Source organism: Anabas testudineus, chromosome 14, assembly GCF_900324465.2.
Source record: "Anabas testudineus chromosome 14, fAnaTes1.2, whole genome shotgun sequence".
NCBI classification, from domain to species: Eukaryota; Metazoa; Chordata; class Actinopteri; order Anabantiformes; family Anabantidae; genus Anabas; species Anabas testudineus.
This window is the reverse complement of record NC_046623.1, coordinates 2,153,312-2,179,294: the sequence shown is the minus strand read 5'-3', so window position 1 is coordinate 2,179,294 and position 25,983 is coordinate 2,153,312. Positions and strand designations below refer to the sequence as shown.

Here is a 25,983-nt window from a genome sequence, read left to right as displayed (position 1 = left end):
GCTCAGCTCAGCTGGTCTAGGACTTTGACAGAACGTCCTGATTATCTGCACGCCTCTGTCATCTTGTGAGAGCCATAGCTATTACAGGAACCCTCCTCCTGAAGGAACAGTGGGGTCCCTAGACCTGGAGGTGGAGAAGAATTGGCTCTGAGTCATGATGGATGCTCTATGAGCAAAGCAGACTGAGTCAGTTGAATTTTAAACTCTCACTGACGGCATCGCAGTATAAATAAGAAGTCTAACCTTGTAAGTATAGCAAAACAGTTTTAGCCAGTGTTCTGTATGTGGTGTGATCAAATCTCTTTAATAACGCTGCAAGGCCCTTGATCACCTCCACGTCACTCAGTCCCAGCTAAAACATGCAGCCACAACACTTGAACAAACGCAGTTAGTCATGTATGTGAGCGGGTTGCGTGCTCTGTGGGAGGCAGTGGTCTGGCACAGGCTGGAGGATTCCTCTCGCCTTCTTGCGCAGCATGAGACTGCAGCTCCTCTACGTCTTCACACGCCAACCCACCTTGAAACGGTTCCCCCCAGTGCTACATTCAGGAGCCCGGTGGAAAAAAAAAAAGGGTGACGATGCATATTCCGTCACGACGCGGGACTTAGAAACTTATAGATTCTGGTTTCTCGCAGTAAATCAGGTGTCACACGCAAGCACCTACAGTCAGTCAACGGGGGAATAGCTTATTACTGCTTATTAAACGAGCAGGAGTTCTTTTCATTGCATTTACACATGATAACCACCTGTTGGTCTTTGCAGTTTGATATTGTCATAGTGGGTATGACACTATTCATAACGTTACGATTCGCATTTTTCTCTCACTTTCATCGACTTGGTACAGCCCAGACAGGCAAAAGGTTTTGCTTTAAGCACCATTAATACAAATGATACAGGCATCTTATTAATTTGATGTTATCATAGTATTGCTGTTGTGTTTTAAAGGTGAAAAAAGCTAATAACGAGCAAGCCAGCTGATGAGAAGCTGGGGAATCCAGAAAATTTACAAACTCCGTGCGTTATCCTAGACTCCGAATGCATCACCCAGCTGGTAACCGACGGCGCACATAACCAATCAGCGGCCGCCCCCTTCTCTCGCCCATCAATGAAACGAGCGCGGAGGCGGGGCCGCGGTTATCTTAAGCCTCGCGCTTGGTTTCGCGGCGTCGTCTGCTCTCGTCCCATTGGCGCAGGTGATCCGATCCAGGATGCGAGAGGACAGCGGAGGAGAGGGGAAGAGAGAGGGGACAGCGCCGATGGCAAAGTGTCCAGGGCTCGGTTAACAAGAGAAACAGGACACCGGCCCGCTTCAGTTTGTCCTGGGCCACTCGGCGATGAGAGGTTCACCGAAAGGGGCACTTTGAGATATGATGAGGTTTATTTCTGGTCGGCAATAGTACTATGATTTGGTATGTGGCCACTTTGATAGCAAGTGTATTCAGCACCCGAGGAACGGCCGCTCAAGGTGAGTCGAAGTGCAGCGAGTGTCTGCGCTCAACTTCCAGCTGCGTGCTGTCACTGAGCCTGCCTGTTGTTCAACTTTCAGTGTGTCTCTCGCGTGGTAGAAATGTCACACTTTTGCCTACGTCACCAACTTCATACGTGTGTCCGTCCCCGCACCTGAGCGGAGCCGGCCGGGCAAACGATGAGGAGCGAGCCGGGGGCCGGTCCGCCGCTGAAACAGTGGCACGGAACAGATGTTCCACAGCCCCGCGGTTCATACTGTTTTAGGAGAGGTTATGTCTGTGGTACATGATGGGATCGGGCCGTGTTTAGTGATTAACGGCACTATCTGAGTTGTGACGTGCTCGGCTTCAGACTCAGTCTGTTCGGGTTCACATATTCCGGTCAAGACGTGCGTGTAGCCGCTCTAACGTTACTGCAGCAGCGGCTTTAACACCGGCTGTGAAGCCAAAATGTGATTAATATGGTGCTCTGGTGTAGATGCCATTAAAATGCTATGAGTGGATTAACCTCTTCCTAGGGAGCTGTTCCTCCTGAAGCCGAGTCATTGCCTGCTTTGTCCGCTAGAGGGAGCGCTGTCTGGGAGAGCACCCTCTTATTGTGCATTTGAAGAGTCCCCAGCATCATGTGGGGCAACAACTTAAATCCAGCGAGTGATGCCTTCATGTGGGCTTCAAGCTGGCAGAATAGACACAGTCTTGCATATACTCCCCGTGTGACATGGTGGCTACATCGTCCTTCTGTGAGGCTCCCCAGCAGCCAGACATCCCAGCTCACCGGTGAAAGAGAAAAGAGACCCTGTCCCTGTGAGGTGGTGGTGTTGATGTCACAAAGCATCTCAAATCTGGGATTTGGTTTTGGTTCAGACAACTGTAACTGGCCAAACCCAAAGGCTCAGTAAGAAAAACCAGCACATGTTCCCATTTGTGAATTTGTGGGCTTTGTGCTTAAGTAAATGACTTTCTGATTCTTGATAATCCATGAATATATATATATATATATATATATCCATGAACTATTGCAGCTCTGATTGTACAGGGTTGATGGCTACAGGGAGATTTAGCAAGTAGTGGCATCACGTCCATCCATCCATCCATTTTCCTAACTGCTTGTCCACTAGTGCTGGAGCTTATCCCAGCTGTCAACAGGCGAGAGGCAGTGGCTTCACACTTTACCCTCAAACACTTTGAATCCCTGCTTGTTTGGCTACCCCTCCCACCCCCTCCCCTCCTTTTTTATACCTTTCATCTTCAACAGAGACGAGAGACGGAAGAAAATTGGGACAGCACCTGTGCTTCAGCATCATTTATCAGATGATGAAGGAAGAAGCACTTGATGACACAAATGTGTTTGCCATCAGTGCGTCTTAAACTTTTGACACTGAAACTGACAGTTTTATGACGATTTGTTTTCGCTGACATCCTCGTGGCATGTGATTGGTCTCAGCTGGCTGCACGGCACAGAGTTATGTAATGTCCTGCATAAAGTGGATACGTCTAAGCATCATCTGCCAAAAGGAGGAGACTTTGGGAGATTTTTTTTTTAAGCGGCTTTTTTCATCTTTTCAATGGTTGGAGCAGCAGGCGACTTGGCAGGAATGAACACTAACTTTTGAATTGTGGAGGATCAGCAACTGTGACTGGACTTGTTTGTGTTTGGTAAAGACTGGTAATGCATACGGTCCACGTCAAATGCTTTAACACACTGAGCTCTCACTGCTCTGCAACATCCAGGCACGTGTGCACAGACACACAAGCTGAGACAGCCAGCAGAAGCTGCACAGGGCAGCATCCCTCTGGCCGAGTGCTGCTGTTACAAGCTGGCAGCTGGCAAATAGCTCGACTTTTGCCAGTGATAACCCTGGGCTCTTGCCAGACTGTCTCTTTGTCTGTCTGTACTGCCGTCCCCTTCCTCCCCTTGTGTCATCCCTACCTCCCTCCCTCCTCTCACTTTTCCCATCTGACTCAGGTTCTTGTCACCCGCCCCTCCTGTTCCTGTTTCTGTTCTCCCGCACCGCCCTGTCGTCTTCCTCTTCCGCACACTCAGATGAACTCGCTTCCCTCCAGGTTTCAAGTAGCCTCTCTCAGCACGGCTGGGTAGCCGAGGGGACGGGAACATGGTGGGTTGTGTTAATGGAGGCTCAGGGCGCGCTCCTCGGCAACCATCTGCTGCCAAATACAAACACACTTGTTACCCCTTCTCATGCATGCACACACACACAAACACACAGACAGACACACACACATCAGCATGCAACCATCCCCTGGGGGAGCAGTGTGTCTTTAACCAGGATGCAAACATATGCCCACTAACAGGCTGTGTGCCCCTGACTAAGTTGAACTAATTATGAGCTGTGAGATAAATGCCACTTGGTTCCTCGATAAATACATGTGCCACAACATGCCAAGAGGTCTGCGGGCAGGTTGGGATGGGGGAGGCAGCGGGGTGTCCAGTACAGTATGTGTGAAGGGGATGTTGTTTGGAGTACATAGAAGATATATACATAGAAGATAGAAGATATACCAAAGGTGCTTTCACATTTAACATGTTTGCTCTGGACTGTTTGTCTGGCCAGTGTGCTTCATTTAGAGGAGTGCTGTGGGAGCACCTTTGTTAATGACTGTAACCTAATATTTTAACCTAAAGTAACTTTTATTTAAGTTTACAAAAATATATATAAAATCACAGTTTGTGGTACCTATCCCTTCATGTGACTGCATGCAGTTTATGTCAAATGTGATGTGTAAATGTTACTACCTTGGGTTTGACCCAGTAAGATCGCTGTTATGTCAGCGGTGTTAAAAAGACACATGTTCAATTTAGTCCAAATAATCAAGTTTTTATTTGTGTTGATAAATGTATTGCCTTTGCAACTCCTGACCACCTGTGCAGGTGAATGATTGGACTCTGAGTGCTTCTGGCTGTAAGGCTGTGTTTACACCAGGACATTTTTGTGCTCTGAAGGATTAGACGCCGATCCCTCAGGATGCATATCATCACGGTTCTGTGTTTGTTTGAGTGATGTGAGATTCACCTGGAACTTAAAGCTCCAGAAAACTTTAGAAAAACTTCTACATTCTTATGATTCATTGATGCTGTCTTCCAGGTCAGAGCATATGTGTATTTTTGGATAAACAATCTGTGTAAATGAAGCTGGCAAAGAGCGCTGATGCCTAATTAATTTTATTCCCAGACACTTAACTGGTTTCCCTGTTTTTTTTCCTTTTGATGATCCTTGTAGTGTGATCACTTAATGAGTGCTCTCCCTGTAAGTGGGTGGCTGTTTGGCAAAAACAAAGCTGCTGACCAAGAAAAGGGAGACTCGTGACTCATTCACAGCGTGGACTCAAATCCTGTGGGTGTTCAGCATTTTTTTGGTGAAGGACTGTGTTTAGTGCTCTGTGTTCTTGTTGTTAGGAACGCTCCAGTCTGGACACTTATTAATGCGATACTAATCACTCCTCTTAATCACAGAGTGAGTCATATTTCTACATATAGATCAGATCAGTCAGAATTTCTTTGAAAGGGACATGTGTGGGTGTGTAGGGGTGTGTTGATTCCCATTGCTATTATCTGTTTCAACTGAAATCAGATTGAGATGGCATACGCAGAGCCCCGTGGCTTCAGATAAATGATTTCCTAATTCCAATGTTCAACTTGCTGGATTGAGGTCATCCATCCTGTTAAAATCAGAGGATGCATCTCAGCTTAAAGCCTCTTTCTTGCACACAGAGAAAATCCTACATTTTTTACTTGGCAGTTGTTGGTTGTTATTTCATAACTTTTTCATGTGTCAATGTCAAGTTGCATAATTTCCACATTAGTTGATATGGAATACCCACAAGTAACCTGTAGCTTTCATTATTATTAATATTTTGTTACCCCGTTAAACCACAACAGCTCTTTAAAAGTTAAGCAAATAGAAAGTGTAATCAGTTTAATTGATTTTACAGCATGTATCTTGCATGTACTCATGTCTCTTGTATGGTTGTGTGGTGTAATCTGCTGTGGATGGCACAGGGGAAGCCTTGACTCCCACTGAGCCTAATGAAAAATAGAACCCCTGTTGCCCAGGGCAAATGGCACACTTTATAAAAGTCACCAACCTTTAGATGTCAATCAGTCTGGTATTTGGGCCAAGGAGGAGAGACTGGCAGCTGCTGTCAGGCTCCCAAGCTCCCAGCAGCCCCCATTTTGGGTCAGTTAACTAGTCTGTGGGGGGTGCTTGGCAAGATGAACCGATGGTAAAGATTGCTGGCACGAGATGCTTCATAAGGAGATTTCGTTGTATAGTCCTGTTATATGAGAACAACCCACAGAGCTTTAGTGTTTTACTAAGATCAGTCAACCCAGAAGCCCCTATGATTCATATTTAAAACAGTTTTATGACAGGAGCTTTTCTATTTCATTTTAAGTGTGATCACAGATAAGAATAACATTTAAAAAGTGAATTCACTGCAGCTGAATTTTACATGCACGTCATGCAGTACCTTGAATTAGCTTTTAACTCCACCAACTGATAAACCAACAGCTGATTTTGCCTCAGGCTTTCAATTAGTGGCAAGTGTTGCATTTGAATTTAGGTTCCTGGGGCTGTCACTTAATTATTTGTAGGATAGGGTGGGGTTGCTTATCTAGGGTTTCCATCCTGTCTGAGGTTCATTATATATCACATTTAGTTATCTGTTATCTAACATAAACACACCGGGAGCAACTTGGGGTTAGGGTCAGGACACACAAACTTGTGGACCAGAGGAGGTGGGAATTGAACCACTGACCCTGCTGTAGTTTAGCATGGATAAAGACACTATCTCTTTAGTTGTGTCTTAGTTTACATAGAGACAAGTGGTGTCTTATATACCAAATTCTGACTCCTTCTAACTCCCTCACAGCTACGCTTCAGATCTGTGAGCGACTAAAATAGATTGCGGTACTTACATGTACAATGATCTCGATAAAGTATTTAAGTTGCAGCATCCCTTAAAGCACAGCACTTCACAAAGACCTTCCTTCTTGACATTTGTTCATGTGGCATTTGTTTGTGCTATTTGAATATAGTGTATCTGTGTCCTTCAGGTGAGTCATCCCAAAGCTGTCTAGTTTCTGTAGTTCTTCTATTGAAGCCAGTGTGCTCATAGTTGGCACTTAATAAAAACTTGTCTTTAAGTTTAAAGCACTGCTGTTCAGTATGTGGATGATCTAGTTCTAGTGAAAGAGAAATACCAGATCAGTCTTTGAATTGGCAGATATACCAGGCACTTGTTGGATTAGGTCTAAAAACACTTTCTGGGACATTACTGATGTTTGTAGTTGTCACTGTTGAGTGTTGAGTACTGACTGTTTCCTAGTGAGAAGTGACCATGGAGAGGAAGCGCTTGAGAGTAGGTACTGGGATTTCATTGAGGATTGCCACAAAAAGGGGTTTGTTGGCCCAGAGATGTGGTCTATGAGACAGTTGCTTGGATGCCCCTATACATTTGACTAAACAGTATGCAAAAGAAAAACACCATGAGAAACACTATTGAGGTTCCAGAGCAAACTTCAATATGAGGAACTGAGGCAGAGTGCTGCTGAGACACAAGTCACAGCCTGTACAACCCTAACTGTGTCTAACCAAGTTTTATTTTAACTTCGCTCTGAATAGCCTTTTTGTGTCTTTAAGTTCTTTTTTTATGCGGTGGAATACATTTTTCCTAGATTATGTCTTTATGTTTTTAGGCTTCATTAGCACATTGTTTTCAGCTGCATGGGGCTTACAGTTGGACATATGGATAGACAGGTGTACAGAGAAGTGCAGTCCCCCCTGGGAAGTGGAAGCTTTATTCCAATCAGTGAGGAAGGAGGGAGTGTGAAAGATGCACTTCTGGAACTATATTACTGTATTACTGTTAATAATACTATTACTAGTTTCTTGTCTGGCCGAAACTCCATGCATTACCCCAGGATTTAGATAAGGTCAGTTTTATTGTATACTGTATATAATTTATATCCACTTCAGTTTTGCTATAATAACATTCTAGTGGAGATGCCTGCAGTGGGCACATCTTGCTGTTCCATAAAAATAGCTGTGGATAAAATAGAATTTGGTTGTACAGTTGACAGAATGACGTCTGCTCTGATGTTACTGTTATGAGAGCCTGCAGCCATCGAGCCATAGGATCACTCATGAGGCTTGGCATAGTCTTCAGGCTTGTAATCTTACTATTCTGAAACAGCAAAAAGCCTTTGAAATAATCCTGACATTGTTTATAGACAGAGGTAATGCATTCTGTGTCCAGTTTGTGTCCTCAGATCAATTCAAACACAGTGCTTAAAGGAAACCTTTCTTGGAGTTGACAGTGTATTCCTAATCTATTTTTTATATACACTGCTCAAATAAACCAAAGGAACACTTTGAAAATACATCAGATTTCAGTAGGGAAAAATCATGCCGGATATTTATACTGATATGGACTAGGTAATGTTTGATGGAAATTAAAACTATCAACCTACAAGGGACTGAATTCAAAGGCATCCTGAAAATCAAAGTGGAAAAACTATGCAGCAGATTAGTCCATTTTACTGAAATTTCATTTCAGCAACTTAAAATGGTACTCAGTACTTTGTATGAGCTCCCTGCTTGTATACAGGCCTGAAAATGCTGGGGCATGCTCCTAATGAGGTGATGGAAGATGCCTAGGGGTATCTCCTCCTAGATCTGGTCCAAGGCATCACTGAGATCCTGGACAGTCTGAGGTGCATCCTGGCAGCATTAAATGGACCAAAATATAATGTCCCAGCGGTGTTCTATTGGATTTAGGTCAGGCGAGCGTGGGGGTCAGTCAATGGTATCAATTCCTTCATCCTCCAGGAACTGCCAGCATACTCTATCCACATGAGGCTGGGCATTGTTGTCACCATGAGCAACCCAAGACCCAATGTACCAGGGTAGGGTCTGACAGTGGGTTCAAGGATTTTGTCCTGACACCTAATGGCACTCATGGCAGCATAACATTCTCCACGTCTTCTCCAGACCTTTCATGTCTGTCACATCTGTTAAAGGTGAACCTGATCTTATTTGTGAAAAGCACAGGGGCCCAGTGGCAGACCTGCCAATTTTAGTGTTCTATGGCAAATGCCAATCGAGCTCCACGGTGCCAGGCAGTGAGCACAGGGCCCACAAGAGGACGCCTGGCCCTCAGGCCCCCATCATAAAGTCTGTTTCTGATTGTATGGTTAGAGACATTCACACCAGTGGTCTACTGGAGGTCATTTTCTAGTGCTCTGACAGTGTTCATCTTGTTCTTCCTTGCACAAAGGAGCATATACTGGTCCTGTTGATGGGTTAAGAACCTTCTACAGCCCTGAACAGCTCTCCTAAAGTAACTGCCTGTCTCCTGGAATCTCTTCCATGCTCTTGAGACTGTGCTGTGTACACACAGCAAACCTTCTGGCAATGGTACGTACTGATGTGACATCCTGAAGGAGTTGGACTGCCAGTCCAACCTCTGTATCACCTCATGATACCAGTAGTTACACTGACCGCAGTTAAATGCAAAACTAGTGAAAAAACTATCAGAAAAGATGAGGAGGGAAAACCATTAAAACCATTCCTGTTATGGGAGTCGTCTCATTGTTGCCCCTCTAGTTCACTTGGTAATTTCATTAAAACAACATTAAAGCAGCTGAAACTGATTAACACCCCCCTCTGCTACATAACTGACCAGACCAATATCCCAGATTTAACTGACTTGATACTAAACTCTGATTAAAAAGTGGTTTTTCAAAGTGTAACTTTTTGGAGCAGTGTATATCATGATATCACCGCACTGACCCTACTACTATGTTCTCCCATTGTCTGTTTTACAGACATGGCCACATGCACACCGACACTGTAAGTGGATAATTTACATTCACATACACTTACAATTGACAGTTTTAATACTGTATGTGGTATAGTTTTGCTAAAATAAGCCTGATTGCAGCGTAGGTTTCAATAGAGTGCTTCTGAAGGATATGATTCATACCCCCACCACTTTCACTTGAAGGGTTTTTAGTGTAGCACTGTGATTTTTTTGTAATGGCTGCCTGCTAACACACATTTTAGATGGTTTGTTCTATTTTATACTTTCTCTGAATACTCTACTGTACCTTCCATCCACTGCACTCCTCTCCACACTCCTTTCCTCTCACAGTCCTGAGTTGGCTGGCTTCCTCTCCTGTCTCATTTTACAGCCTAGCCTACTGATGTAGCACAGTCAGCTTCCGCCATGGCGGCTTCTCCAGACCCATTAAACATTCATTGGATAGGGCCATAAGATACCTCACCACAGCCTCAGCTGTCCCGCTCTAAATTCGGCTCAAGATCCAAGCTTCCCATCCTAACCCCGATACTGAGAACCAGGTGACGAATTCTGAAGGCATGGCTGCATACAAGAGAAGCAGTATACAAACTGATTGATCATGCTGGTGCCTGGCCATTGTACCACAGTGTATGACACATGATATCCTTACGTCTGCATGGCAGCACTGTTGTAGTGTTGAGTACATGGATTGATACAACTTGCAGTGGACATCACAGATAAATGGCTGTTGTGGTTAGCAGTGATTAGACTCAAAATAATAAGAGCAGAGAATAATTGCCAGGATGCTAGCTTTTCATTTATCAGTACTTCGCAGAATAGATATAAAAGAACATAATACATTTCTAATCCAATCACTAAAACCACTTTACACACCAAGTCCACTAAGATTATGCTACTTTGAAAAAAAAAAAAGTAAAATCTGTTACAGCAATGAACAAACCAGCACAGGAATATAAACACATTGGCACATACAGAATGTAACATTATGTTTCTATGGAAAATACTCTATGTCATGTAGACATTTCAGGGTGAAGCAGTCCGACCATGTGTGGTTTGGTAGTTAAAATATGAGGCAGATTGTGGAGAGAAATGGAAAACCAGAAGCTTTTGGAAAGAAGTAGAGGATAATTCCTGGTGTTCAGAGCAGGTAGAATGCACTGTGGGCATCAGGCGAGCAGGGAATAGCTGTCATGTCTAAATAGAGACATATTAAGGGAGCTGGCATTGTATGTCATCCACCACTAGGTTACAATTTGCTTACTGTGAAGATTGGACGAGAGCATTTTGCATACAATGCAGAATTTGTGCCCTGCGTCTGCTGTGAATCCTATTTTACAATCCCATCAGAGAATATTATTTAGTGTCAGTTCTAATCTTGGCACATCCCCTTTCTTCTTATGACCCCTCATGTTACATATTAAGGTATCCATTCAAACTTTTTCTGGGTAAAACTGCAGGACTGACAGTTCTTTCGTACAGTCATAGAGTAAAGAATATGTCACTTTATCTAGTGTGACCTTGTTTGAGCAGTGACAGCTACACATTGTCACCCCAAATCAGCTGTAAACATGATTATGGTTGTACTGATGAACATTCAAATAATCCAGCGCTCCATAGCCTTTTTCCTTTGTCAGATCTCAATTAGACGTTCTTTTATTGATTGTGGTTGGAAGACACAAGTCCGGTCTGAGGAGACAGACGGTGATAGCTCATATAACTAGAGAGAGAGTGAGAGAGATTTATTTCAAAGCAAGTGTTCCTTCTGATTTTTGCTGGATGGTAACTAATCACTGCACACGTTGAATAACCTGATTGTTAAGCGTTAATATTAGGCCTTAGGCATGAACTGGAGTTAAAAGGTATCACTTGATATTTAATTCAGGATTACGGTGTGAAAGAGCTGTATATACTTACTCAGCTTTTACACATTTAAGCCATATCAGGTCCTGTCGTACATCCCATGGCTGTCCTCCATGCAGTGAATGACACAGTCAGAATGAAGCTACACGTTCTATGGTTTAGGATTAATGTGAAAAACAAAAATTGAAATTGCGTGTGTGTCCTGTGTTGCTGGTGCTTGAACTTGCTCCATCTCTACCTGAATGAGGTAGCAGATTAGTGAAAAGCAGCAGCGCCCTGCTGTCCATATGTCTGAGCTGTAACTGTAGTATAACACCAATGATTATCTTACAGTAGATAACTCACACTGTCGTGGGAAGTACACTAGGCATATTAATGAAGATGAAGATGTTTAGACACACTGATCTCACTGAAGCGCTGTACAAGCTGATGTACTGCTGAGTGCTGTTGATTTGTATTCACATCTACAGTGAGTTTACTAAAGGAGGAATTTTGATCTAAGCTTACATCATCAGACTTTAAAGTAATCTAGAGAAGCAGCCAAACAGAACATCCGGCGGTTTTGGCTAAAAAGAGAGGACACCAGCTGGCTGAAAAAAAATCCATTAGAGCAAAGTTTGGAGTTATGCAATATCCCAGGTACATAAAAATAAAAAATAAACATGTAGACATGCACTGTCAACTAGCCACTGTACTCATTGTAAGTCTACAGCTAGTGTATTTTTGTCAAACACTTTAAACAACTGATGTTGTGGAATCAAAAAAGTATAGTATTTGTGTTTAAATATACAGTTAATGGACTGAAGATTGGACTGAATGTTGAAACTGCAGAGACCCCTAGGCAATGTTGTCTCAAAGAGAGCGCTTCAAGAACTGGAACTTTGGAAATCAAGAAAGTTTTGCTTCGAGGTGGATTAACTTGATGGCTGTGGCCATGCTGTGCTGGAAAATCACAAAAACGTCTTCATGATCTATTTAATTTATTTGAAATGTTGAGTGAGCAAACAGTGTTGAAACTGTGTGCAATTTAGAAAAATAAAATATTACTTTAATTTATTTAACCTTCATTTAACCAGTTAGAGATCCCATTGAGGACTTCAATTGACAGATATTTACTCATATACAGACAAAAACAATGAATAGTTATTAAATATGTAGAACACTTTGTTGTTGGGAAGACACTGTTCAAAATACAATCTGCTGCAAAAGCACAGATGAAAAGTACAAGTGTGTGTGTGTGTGTGTGTGTGTGTGTGTGTGTGTGTGTATAATAAGGCTTGAAGAAAAGAAAGTATACCTAATAAGTTATTCCTGACTAAATCTAATGTAATTTCAAGTAATTTTCAAAAGGAAAGATGAGAGTATATGATCATCTCATTGGGATTTAATACAGTCATCTCATTTTATGCTGAGGTGCAGTAAGAGCAAAAGTTAACAACACTGTCAGTGACCTTGTCTAGAACTAAAGAAACTTGGCATAGCTATAGAAAGCATTTATTATGTGTTTGTGTGATTTACTCTCTGATAAAATTTTTATTGTTCCAGTGATCTGATTGGTCAGTAGGTCAAGAGCTGCAGGATTTGATCTAATCTTCTGAACAGAAATCTCTTCTGGAGCAGGTTAGCTAAATAGGTTACCATGGCAATCCAGCAGAGTTAAAAGTAAGGCTGCTTCATGATACCAGAAAAGCTGAGATAAGCTCAAATATTGCTGGATAGCTTCATGATACAGACCCCTGCTCTGTTAAAAAAAGCATAAGAAACCCTATCAGCTCTCTGACAACAAACCATATCTATGCAATGCTGACAAGCAGACCTACTATCTTTCCTTATCAAAGATGTTTGGATCTGCACAACCTTGTTGTTATCAGTGCCATAATAGGCTTCATTTCTTCACAGAAATGTCAAGAAAGTGAAAGGAAGAATGAGCTGCTGTCAGAAATCAGCAAACTAAATATTGACAAATATAACAGAATCCGTATGTAGTAGCAGAGAAGCCAAAACAATAGGAAAATGTCAGGAGTACACCTGTCAATGATGAGTCATGAGAGCAGGGTGTCTAGGGTGACAGAAAATAAAGAGGGAATGGTTTTGTCTGCATGAAACTGGAGGCTGAAAAATATTGAATGTACCAGTGAGACATTTTCACACATATAGGAATTACTGTGTTTTTTATGAATAGATGCATCCTTTTCTTTCCCCCCCGTAAGGAAAGCCAGTTAATCTGTTGATGACTTTAAATGTAACTTATACCTAAGAGAAAGTAAGAGAGAAGTTTGACTGTATAGAGTAAATGATGCAAATTCTCTTAGATCATAAGACATTCTTTCTGCTACTTAAGAATGGATCTGTTTGTACAGTATAACTGGCTGTTACATAAGACCTGTTGTGTATGCTGTGGATTTGGACTTGTTGAATGTGAATTGATCGGTGGCCAAAATATAAATGAAACTGGCATTGATGGATCATTTATATCCGCCACCTGCTTGGACTCCAACATCCTAGTCAGTCATTGTAAAATATTTCTTGTCAAAAGACCAGTGAGCCTAAAAAGAAAAACAAGGTGTAAATGGCTCAGAAGGTAAAGCAGTTCATCTGTTTAAATGCAGTTTCGGGGGTTTGATTCCCTTGTTCCTCAGGTCCACACGCTGCCTGCTCTGCACTTCGATTTAACTCTATCACTGCAAAAACGACAGCGTCAGCTGGCACACTAGCCTGTCATTATAGCTGTGTGATGCGTGCGAACCTTTTGGCTGTTGATGGAAGTCTTTGTGGCTAAGGGCATCTACTAGATTTTGCAAGGGAGACTGTAAATGTGTATTAATACCTGCAAAACACCAACAATCATGATCTTTCATGTCTTTATTAAACACATCCATTAAACATACAGTTTGATGGGGGAAAAGAAAAAGAAATAACTGGTTGAATCACCCTGGGCAGCATTAACGTCAGATCACATTTCATGTTTCATTAACTTCATCACATTTCATGATCAATTGATGAAGAAAACCAGGAAATTGCAAATGGACCGTTCACTTTTTCTTGCCACTGTATGTTCAAATTGGTGGTTTGCTTACACACAGCAGAAGGCAGAATGACATTATCCTGACCTTACCCCAGTTTATTTAGAGAGACACAAGACTATTTGTGACACATGTTGACAGCTGTACAGATTCAAAATGTCTGCACAGCCTTCCACACAAGATTGCATCATTACATAGTCACCTGTAACATACAGCATTTATACCGATGAGTTTTTCTGCACATAATGTTCCAGGTTTCACTCGGAAGTGCTCCAAGAATATCTCTCTGTGGCAGACCACAGTTTGATTAGGGTGTTCTCACCTTCCTAAACAAATTGTGCCAAGGTGTAGATGTGCCAGAGCTTGATTCAGTAGCAGCATGGCAAGTGTGAAAGCACCTGCAAGAAGGGAATGCAGAATCTCTCTCGAAACATCAGTGAGAATACCAGGTTTATAAATACAGTTTTAGCACACACAGTGCAACAGATTTGAACCCAAGCTGAAAATGCAGCTGTAATAAGAAAAAAGACTTGTGTGAATGTTAGAGAAATCATAGATGAAGCAGTTATGTTAGATGTAGTTGCTGTTGACTGTGAAATATTACTGATGCCCCTACTGTATAAAAGCTTGCTCTTTCTTAGCATTCCTGTAAGTAAGTTGTCTTACTTAAGACTTAATAGTCGCTGTGGAGGATTTGCAGTTGGTTCTGAAACCACAGATGTTGGTGTCACTGTTTCATTCTTGATTTCAGATCAGTAACAAGACGAAACAATTGTGGTTTTCAAGTAACTCACCCTACACTGCTACCCAAATGCATTGTTACATTTGTTGACGCGTTACGTCCTTGAACTGTCAATAGGAAGAGCGAGAAACCATCAGCAGGGGAACCTATCAAATCAACCGTATGCTTGTGTGCATACATCCTCTATAGGATACTGAGAAAATGGTGATATTTGCTTCATTTCAACAAACTAAAAAGACATCCAATTAATTCAAATTACCCATCTGAAAGTTGAATGAATTATTACACACATGCAGTATTTATACACTGTGCCCCCATTTAAGGTTGAAATAGATTTCAAACTTGTATAATAGTTTTAGTCAATTGAGTCAATTCACTCAAGTTCAAAAGTGTAGATACATTTTGCTCTATGACTGGCACTACTTCCAAACGGCCAAAGAAACTAATGGCTAACTGAGACCATGACTTATGTTCTCTATGTGAATTTCCTGGAGGAACAAATATCACAGTCACTGAATTCCAACTATAGAGGCTATTAGAAGGAAAATAGCCATGTACAGTACAGTACAGTGCAGGTTAAGGTGAATTATCAGCACACCTTAAGAAGGAGCAACTGTTTGGATTGAATTGTTGAGATCACTGCTGAAAGATGCCATTTCTCATAGTAAGGTATTTATGTTGCCATTTACAGGATCTTTGCAATGTTCTGCATTGTGATGGAGAATTTCCCTCTGGAATTTGCTAGGACACACATCAATGCCAGTAAAAGTGGGTCACAGGGAAGGACAGGATTAAAGGACAAAATACTTTGTGGACATTTTGTTGACAGAAGCACCAAGATAGAACTGGCTGACTCTAAGTCTGTGTTTAAAATTGTTGTCTGACAGAAACCAGATTGAGTCACCTTGATCAGTGGCTTTGGCTAACAACAAATGGAAATTGTGTCCAGGATTAAATCAACTTTGTTGTCTTTTTCTCAGGACATTTAGTAAATATTAAGGCAATATAAAGGCTTTTAACAGGGTTTCTTGTGGCCTTGTGGTCAGATACAGCATCCTGGCAAGTTATACTTTGAATTGTAAATCATGAGGGATTCTTACTTGAGAGTAGAAACACAGAACTAGGTCAAGTCTACCACCCTTTGGTGTAGCATTAGTGTTTTAAGCCGCCCTGATATATCTGATGGTTGTAGCACAAGCTGACAAACACAAATGAGCAATGCCGTTTCCCTAAGCTTATAGGCAGAATCTCTTAACTTTCAGGATGCTGCTTTCTGTTTTTCTCCTCATTTAAACTGAGCCTGATCTACTCACTCACTGCTAAACTCATGACTTATTTCTGCAACTATTTGCAGAATGAATCTACAGTAGTTTGTGTGGTTTTGCACAATTTGCTTTATTGATCTAAAACTGTAGTGTGATTGTTTTAGATGTCACACAAGGGAATAGAGGCTCTTAATGGCCTTCTTAATGCTTTTGGGGTAGGAAACTATTCAGTTGAAGCATTTAAAAATCCCTTATTGTAGTGAAAGATGCTATTTTTTAAATCTGTAGTTTAGATGCCAGTTTTTCTTGCACTGAGATGAGTGAGTGACCTCTGGGGACATAAATGCATCCATCAGAATTTGCTGCAAAGCAAATTAATTTTCGTTTCAGCTAAAAATGCTTTGCTCTTCAACACTTGCAACTTACTGTAAGCTGTAAAAGTTTCCATTTGTAGCCACTGTAGTACTGTAAGCCCAAGGACTTAAGCTTGAAGATTTTGGTAGCAGATGGCGATGGAGTTTAGAGGCCTAGTGAAGAAAGTGGAAATGTTCTACCAAAGTAAACTGTAAAATAATTATACATCCATCCATCCATCCATCTATAGAGGATCTTATCTCTACTGTATGATTCTATAATATTGATGAGTTGGTTTGAAAGATCTTGAATGTTGTGTATGAGAAGTACTTTGCAAATAATATTGACTTGACTTGTTCCACAATGAGGTTAGGACTTGTGTTTTTAAGTGACTTGTCTTGTGAACTACTGGAGGGATTCCCATGAAAGTTGTTCCACCTGTTCATTTTGGAACCGCTGCGCTAAAGGACTTGAGCCACCTCAAAACAAACATTTCCCGAATGAGGAAACAGAACAAGAGTTGACTTTCTCAGTGAATTTGTCACATCTATGCACTTGTGCAAAGTGACCTGATGCAGACAGGATGAGAAGCCTTTGTTGTGTTGACCAGTGACAGGTAAAGCACATGTGCAGTGAGAAATGACACTCGTGGAGGAGGTGTAGTTCAAAATGTCGCTGTACACTCTACGGTGCCTTAGTTTAGTGGACTGGCTGGCAACATTATTAATGCCTCCATTAATTTCACAGGGCTGTCATTTTATTACTGCTACAATATGAGTTCAACGTTGGAATAAGATGCGGCAAGGCTAAGTGCAGGTGCAAGAATAAGAGGCTGTATGATAATGCACTGACCTTGCTACAGTCATCAATAATTTATGTAGTACTGTGTAAAAATCTCATTTATATTTCATTTTGGTTGGCACTTAGCAGAGGGGGCCAGTTGTCACTGCTAGACAGCACCAGGAACGACCCAGGGGACCAGCTGAGACAAGAAAGCTCGAGTATATTCACTGTTTCAAGTGCCAACACAGACTCTCAGCTGTTTATTTATTGCATCTCACTGAATGTTCATGAACAGTCTCATTTGTCACCTTGTATAAATATAGAAATGCAGTTTGAAGTGAGGATTCATCTTGAAAATAAGCCTGCCCACACCGTCACCTAGCAATATACTGTCATATATTGTCTATCATACTGTCATAGAAGAACGTAAAGGCTATTTATCTTAAGCGCCCTAGGACCTGGAAACAAACACGTTCCATCACTGGGTTGGCAGACGACGTCTCTCAGATAAATGCATGCAGCATGTTTGATACACATTACATATAAGTGTAGTTGTAGCATTTGAAGCTAGATTGTTTGAGTCAATTTTACTGAATATAGTTCTTACAATAGTAAAAGCAATTTATTGACCATCACTTGATCAATGTGTTTTGTTTGAACAGAGTTTAGCTATACTTATGTAGTAAGGGTTGGCCACGGGTGGGACCGTCAAAGCTCTGATTGGCCCCTAACACTATCTTCATGCCAGAGTCAGAACGTGATGCGTTGTGTACTTGGCTTTTGGTTCTAACTAACTGTAGAACCTTCAGAACTAGGAGAACTGTCCCAATTTGAGGCTTAAATAATGTTTATACAAACTTAAGAAATCATCTTTATTCACAATTCATAAATTAATGTCAAGGTTTATTTATAATTTTGTCACATTAAAATACAAATGTACAGTATACAAATACAAACTATTTATTGTTATCATTTCATATCAAAATACATAAAGTTAGACATTTGGCATATTTTACAGTGTTTTAATCAGTAGGGAACACCTCTACTGTTGGTACACTCTGAGCCCCCCGTTAATATATTACTACTAATGATTTAGAATTTTAGGTTATTTCCATCTGTAGTTTGATTCAGAATTACAGATATAAAAGCACCAATAGTCTTTTGCGAGTCAAGTTTTAGCCTCATCCCTAAATACAAGCACCTGCATTTCCAATTTGGTATCTGCCTGCGTTTCACTACTATTGCAGCACATTATCTTGTTAACGCGCTAGTGGCTATAAAGTCGTGCTACAGTACTCTTGGCAACAGTCACAAATATCCAGAGTAACCTCCCCTTCTCTTCTACCTTGCTCACCCACTTGGTTGTGTGTATGTGTGTATCTGTGAGTGTACCTCAGTGGTTATACCTGGTGCCCTCCCCAGGGTCTTTGATTGTAAATGAGCTAAAGCCTTATGGAGGATTGGGGCAGGTGGTGGGTGGGTGTGGAGGGTTGAGCAAATCAGCTCTGCTTGTCCTCCTGCTGCTCCCTCTCTTTCTCATCAGTTATAAACAGTGAAGTCATACCTTCCAAGGGGCCTGTTTTTGTGCTATCTGCGATGATGTCACCACCAGCCAATCAGCATGTAGTGCCATTTGAGGTAGTGTGTGTGCATATGTGTGTGTGCGAGTGAGGGGATGGGATGGGGGTTCACCACTGGGAAAAGCACACTTGCTCAGTTATCATCTGGTTCTGGCAGCAAGCACAGGAGCACACATACACATCAACTAATGAATCCACAGGCTTCCTGTGATACACACAGCCTCTCAGTGATGTAATATACAGATACTTGATATGTTACATGAGGGGGCTATATTGTATGGTGTTCAGAAATGATAGGCCTCTAATGGTAATGATGGACTAAAAGATATGCCATATTGTGCATGGTTTTTAACGCTGTTGAAATTCTCTGGGTTTCAAACAACACACTTTGAATGAGAGAGCTGTTATTATTCTATTAGTCTGACATTCACAATTAGGCCTAATTATAAGATAAACATCTTCTGTTTAGTGCAAAAAAAAAAAAAAAAAAGCCAGACAAAAAGACAATTAGTTGCTTTTCTTACTGACCTCAGTTCAAGGTGACTATAGAGGCTTTTTATGTTTTCCTGCAGCCTTTATATTCCTTTCAAATGCTGTGCTGTCAAGTCAAGACGGATAATTTGGGTTAGCACTGTTGAGGATTTACGGGTGGCCTTGAATGAGTTCAGTGGTTACAGCAATGTAATTAGTTTGGTCTGTTCCAAACAAATGAACCTATCCTGGAGACAGCAAAATAAAAAAACGTCAAGTGCAGAGATCGAAGATCAGCACAATGTCATATGTAACTGTAATTTTTAGCAAGTGATTGTGTTGCTGTGTAGACAAAGATAATCCCTCACTGTCAGTAATTCCACTCATTTTTTTGTATCTTCATTAATTTATAACCATCACATCCTGACAGTAACACTCTTTGACAGGAATATTTTGATGAATAATTTGGATAAGAACCTTTTTTCTTAAATGTATCACGCTATCAGTAAGTTTAGGTTCAACGTCTGTACAGAAATCTGAATGAAGCGTCTCACTTTCCCATGTCGCCCTACATAAAAGGAACACTGTTTTCATTAAGTTCTTTTCATATTTTACATATTATGTATTCATTTGTCATTCAAAATAGTGTTGGTTTGTTTCCTCGTTTCCCATTATCTCTTAGTGTTTGCAACATTGAAGCATTTGTGACACCGAACCATCTTTCTTATTCTAATATTTGATTTGAAATGCAGGTGGATGTATTGTATCATTGGGATCACCTAGAAATGCCCCTGCTTTCCATAAAGACACATTTTCATCTATGCTAACATAATTGCAAACAGATTCTTTACTGATCATTAAATCTTTTAAATGGATAAATATAAGCAAACTAAACGTGCCATTGGAACACAGCACCAATGTTTGCTAATCAGACTGTAGTCCTTCGTACTTCTGTGCAGGTTTTCAGTTACAACATTAGTTTTTTCCAACATTGGCAATATCTACACTGTGTTTAGTTCTTTGTTTTTGATCTCCAGACTGATTAATAGCTTCACACCATTTTGGTCTTTAGATACATTTTTACTGAGTCTATGTCAATGACGAAATCCTGCTGGTTCCTTGTGCACACATCATCTAACAGTTTGCTTCTTCTAATGACATTCAAGGGAGGCAATAGACTATCATCTGCTGGCAGAAAAATACTGCCTGCCTGGCCTTTCTTACGAGCCACATTAGGACAAGCAAGGAGTACATTTGATTAACCATATTGACTGGTAAAATGTTACCACACCAGGTTTCCGCTCAAAAAGCCAAGCTATGTAGTAATTAACCTGGGATCAATGTGGCTGTTCAGGAGCCTGCACACAGACAAACTCTGGGTTTGCTTCATCACTGAGCTGACAGAGTGAATTCTTTTAGGAGAAAGGTTAAAGTTTAAGTTATTATCAACTATAAGGTGCATTACTGACACATTAATGCTTTCAGTTTTTTCTGCCCACATTGTGTCAGAGAAATGAGATGAAGAGATTCTTCACGTTAATGTGTCTGCAGGTGCTGTTAATCCTGCGTTTCCCAGACCACCGGCCTTGCCTCTGTATTGGATTTGTCATTTGCCATAGAACTAGTAGCTTATCACACATTTGTGTTATCACACACAGACACTTGGTTTCTAAAGCCCATCTGCTATAATTCTTTCTAATCAGAACCATCACTGATAAGTGCAAGTTCTGAGAAACGAGTTAAATCCGTTTACCAGACACCTGTGTTGTTTACTTCAGATTGACTGATTTCATTATACTAATACAGTCTAAAGACTGAAGAACAGGAAGGTGGCTGAAGGAGTATCAATTCTGCCTTAAAAGTAACAGGCTGGAGGTGAACAAGTGGCTTTTCTATGCCTCAAATACTACACTGTCCTCTCAAGTGTCCATAAAGGAGCAGGATATTTTGAGAAATATCTCTGACAGAGAGGTAAAGGAGAAGATAGATACTGCTGTTATTACTGTATCTGTTAAATATAAGATTACAGCCAGCAGCCAGAGGAAACTGCTAGACTCATTCTGTAACAGTGTACATCTTCCAGCTCATATAAATCTAACTATTACAAACATTTTGTTATTTGTGCAGTTACTGTAGAAAATCTGATTAAACTAAGTTCAATTAGAATTTTGTGTTTTACACCATGTTGTGAGAAGCTAAACTAGCTCACTGTACATTAGGAGTCTGCTATGTTCCAACAAGGCAGTGTAATTTATTCAAAAGAATACAATTCACACAACACGCAGTAGGCCATAGAGGATGATTCTGCTAAAACTGTTAAAAACCTTGAAGCTATTATATTTTATATTAGTATGTATTAGACGTACACATTGGTGCCTTGGTATCACATGTGACATCAAGTACATTATAAAAACAACAGCTGTGTCATACTTTGCTATCTAATGTGCTGTATGTGAGTGCTATATGCATAAAGTTTAAAGCAAACAAAATCTAGACTAAATGAAATATAAATGACGTGTAAATCTTGAATCTTGAAATCAGCAGATGGATGCAGGTGTAGACATAATAAGGCAGATAATAACCAATAACCTTCAGAAGTTTAGAAAAGTAATTACAAGACAAGCAGTGATAACAGTAATTATTGATTTATTGATTTATTTATTTAACTCTGTTGACACACTATTGTTTAATCTGAATGAATATAGAGCATCACAGCGATCTGTGTGTATATTTTCTGTCCTACAGTTTGTGTGGCTACAGGAATACTGTATAAACACAAATGTCTGCTAAATATAAGAACATTTTCTTGTAGTTCTGTCAGCAACAGCTGCATCTTTGATGATTACTTTTAAAATATTAAAGCATTGTTGGCATTTATGTGACTTGTCAGCCATAGGCTTTACAAGGTCAGTGACCGGGCTGCAAACTGTTTCCTCAGGTGCCCGCGGAGTGCGAGAGGAGCCCCAGTTTGTGACAGCACGCGCAGGAGAGAACGTCATCCTGGGATGCAACGTGTTCCGCCCCCTGAACGGCCAGCCCTATGTGGTGGAGTGGTTCAAGTATGGAATGCCCATCCCCTTCTTTATCAACTTTCGCTTCTACCCTCCTCATGTGGACCCGGAATATGCTGGTAAGACAGAAACAGCCGTCCGTTCAAAGTGAGAAGCTGCCATTTCTGGTTCAAAATGTTGATTCTAGTCCAAACCCCCATGTTATACTGCTGACAAAAAAATGCCAGGTGACAAGTTAAAATACTCAAGGCTATAAGCTTATAAGCAGTTACTATGCAGTGGAATATTGGCCTACCTTTATAAATTTGAGGGAGAAAAGTTATTCTGATGACTTAAAAATCTAAGTTTATTTAACTTTAATTCTTAAATGTTTGCCCACTGTTTCATTTGCCATTTTAAGATTAACCATGCTACTATATGAAATTATCACGTTTCCTTAACAAATGGCCAGGCAGAGAAAACAGGAAACCCTGAGTGCATACAAACATGCAGACTGAGGTGAAGTTTATAGTAAGTAAAAAATATAAAGAAAAAGGTTTGGTCAACATTTAAAAACATGAGGCATGTTAGAAACTGACACAGAGCCGAAGTGACTGGGATATGTAGTAGAGTTACTGATTACAACTGTATACAGCTGTGTCTGACTGAGAGGAGAGGCAGTACAAGGTGTGAGAGGGTCAAGTAGGTAACCTAAAGGCACGGAGGAACGTGGGAAAAATAATCCAAAACACCAAACCAGGTTAACCCACAAGCAGAATTAACTCAAGTCAGAATGTATTTTAAACATGAGCATGATTTTAAATTGATCCTTGGCATCTGGACTCTTACCTTGCCACTCCCACAGCTCAGGGAGTGACCCTCTATAAATGGACCCACTGAAATCTCAGATTTCTGCTACTGCTGCTGCTACTGTGTATTTTTAGTACTTATCCCACCACAGCACCCATCTATTCTTCTTTTGATAAGTCATAGAATCCAGCATAATGAAATCTTTTGCCCTATACAATATGTACTACTATTCCAAATATTTGTCAAACCACTGGTATTATGCCTACCAGGGCTTACTAGGGCAGACTTCAATAAATACGTTTACTAGCTAATGTGGACAGCTTTAATGAGGTGACATTTCCTTAGGAGGCAACAGGTCTTTCCACCCCAGATTATTTATGTGTTGTGCTCAAGGTGAAATTTACGGGAGGTGAGAGGGATTTTCCACTTGTCTGCTTTTTATTTTCATTCCTCTGATCATTACATTTCAGAACCTGTCCCCCCCTTTAGTACTGTATGTGTTTAATTCAAAGAGCTTCTATCATTAATTAATTCACGTCATAATAATTTAAATGTGTCACCAGCAGGGCTTGACATGAAATTACTAACTCACCAGTCACTGTGGCTAATGGTTTTTTCAAGTCACTAGCCACTCATCATTTTCATTAGCTACAATTTTGCTGGTGGGAAATTATACTTTGATTATGATTATGATTATATGATTAAAGTGGACTATAGTGTGCTAAAATAGTTTGCTATCCTTTTAAATGCAGAGGTGGTAAATAACCAGGTAAATTTACTACAGTTTAGTGGAGTATCAAGTGAATTTGACCCTGTTGGTAAATGCTACTGTATGCAGATCTGTTGCAGTGCCATAGTAGCTAGGTTTTCATTTTATTCATGTAAATTTGTTTAGAAATGTAAACAGGATAATAACACCTACGCTATGCTGAAAACACCCAAGAATGGTTAGGAACAAAACACCCTTCAAATCTGAACAGCTGGAGTTTGTACAGGAGGAGTGGACCAAAATACCTGTTGAGACAGGCAGAAATCACTTGATTGCAGCAACTGCCTCAAAAGGTTGTGCAACAAAATACTAAGTTAATGGTACTATAGTTTTTGTCCAGGCCAGTTTCATTAGTTTGTTTCCACTCAAGTCTGATTTTCTTGAGTTATTTTCTTTTTGTAACTTTGTGTCTTTTTTAATGGAAGGGTACCAATTTTGACCATGTCTGAATACTAATCTCCAGATCTGTGTGAAAGCCAGTTGATTGATTGGTCACTGTCTGCATCAGATACAGGGAAAGTCTTCTTTTGCACATTATCCCACTTGCCTGCTTCAGCATAGATAGACAGATGAGAAGGTGGTGGTAAAGAAAGGTAAAAAAAATTGTAACAACAATTGTAATAACAATTTATCTGAATCCTCACACGATTAATTTAATCCAATCTAAAGATTGACTGGTGATGGTGCTGCAGAAGTTGAAGGATCTGAGCCGCTTCAGAAGGTACATCTGGCTCTGAGCCTTTTTGTACAGTGCTGATGAGTTCTTTGTCTAGTACAGGTTGTTGTCCATGTACACTATTTATACTCTGATACGAGGATGGGATGTGATGTGATGGAGCAGATTTATGAAGGCATCATTCACTTCAATATGAGGTTGATAGGCAAACTGGAGGGGGTCAAATGACCAGAGATCAGATGGACTCCAGGATCAGCCTCTCAAAAGCCTTTATAATATGTGAGGTCAGAGTCCCTGGTCTGCAGTCACTGAGGACACTGGGACCTGACTTCTAATTCACTGGAACTAGGCACAACCTTTTCCACCCAAGAGGAGCTCCCTCCAGATGCTGGCTGAGGTTTAGGATGTGTTGGAGAACACCACATAGCTAGGGAGCACAGCCTTTCAGCACCTTTGGTCTGATTCCATGTGGCCCTGAATGAAGCCCTTGTGGGATGAAGCCTGTTCAGCTCTTTTCTCACCTGATCTTCTGAGATGGACATCATGTGGGTGGTGGCTGAGTTGTGTGGGGTAGGTGCTGAGGGGCTGAGGCTCAGCCTGGAATCTATTGAAACCTGTTGACCCGGTCCACAGTCCCCTCAGTCACCTGGCTGCTGGACTTGTAGCCAGTGATAGTCCTCATGCCCCACCACATCTCCCTGGTATTGTTATGCTGAAGGCTTTGTTCCAGTTTTATCCTGTCAGCCTCTTCTCCTCGCTGATCCTGGAATACAGCAATCTCTGGACCCTCCTAGCTGCCTCTCTGTCACCTGACCTGAATGACTTCTTTTTGTCATTCAGGGTGACTTTAATGCTATGCTTAAATGCTATTCCCATTCATTCCAGCAAATGCTCCTAATGAGGCGATGGATGATGCCTAGGGGTATCTCCTCCTAGATCTGGTCCAAGGCATCACTGAGCTCCCAGACAGTCTGAGATGCAACCTGGTGGCACTGGATGGACCAGAATATAATGTCCTAGCGGTGTTCTATTGGATTTAGGTCAGGCGAGCATGGGGGTCAGTCAATGGTATCAGTTATTTCATCCTCTATGAACTGTCAGCATACTTTCACCACATGAGGCCAGACAGTGTTGTCACCAGGAGCAACCCAAGACCCGCTGCACCAGGGTAGGTTCTGACAGCGGGTCCAAGTATTTTATCCCGACAGCTAATGGCAGTGGCCTGTTAATTTTGTTAACACCAAAGCAGCTGAAACTGAAACAACCCCCTCTGCTTAACTGCTCTACTTACCTGACTAGATCAATAACCCAGAAGTTCAACTGACTTGATACCAAACATTGATTAAAAAGT

General features: G+C 41.1%; 1 protein-coding gene across 1 annotated transcript in view; it reads left to right on the top strand.

Moving 5' to 3' along the window:
* The first annotated feature begins 1,402 nt into the window (after nucleotides 1-1,402).
* Nucleotides 1,403-25,983, top strand: part of igsf9bb (immunoglobulin superfamily, member 9Bb) — a 94,839-nt gene continuing 70,258 nt past the window's right edge. The window contains exons 1-2 of the mRNA XM_026372236.1: nucleotides 1,403-1,466; nucleotides 22,326-22,517. Coding sequence (XP_026228021.1) covers nucleotides 1,403-1,466; nucleotides 22,326-22,517 — 256 coding nt within the window. The remainder of the gene's footprint in view (nucleotides 1,467-22,325; nucleotides 22,518-25,983) is intronic.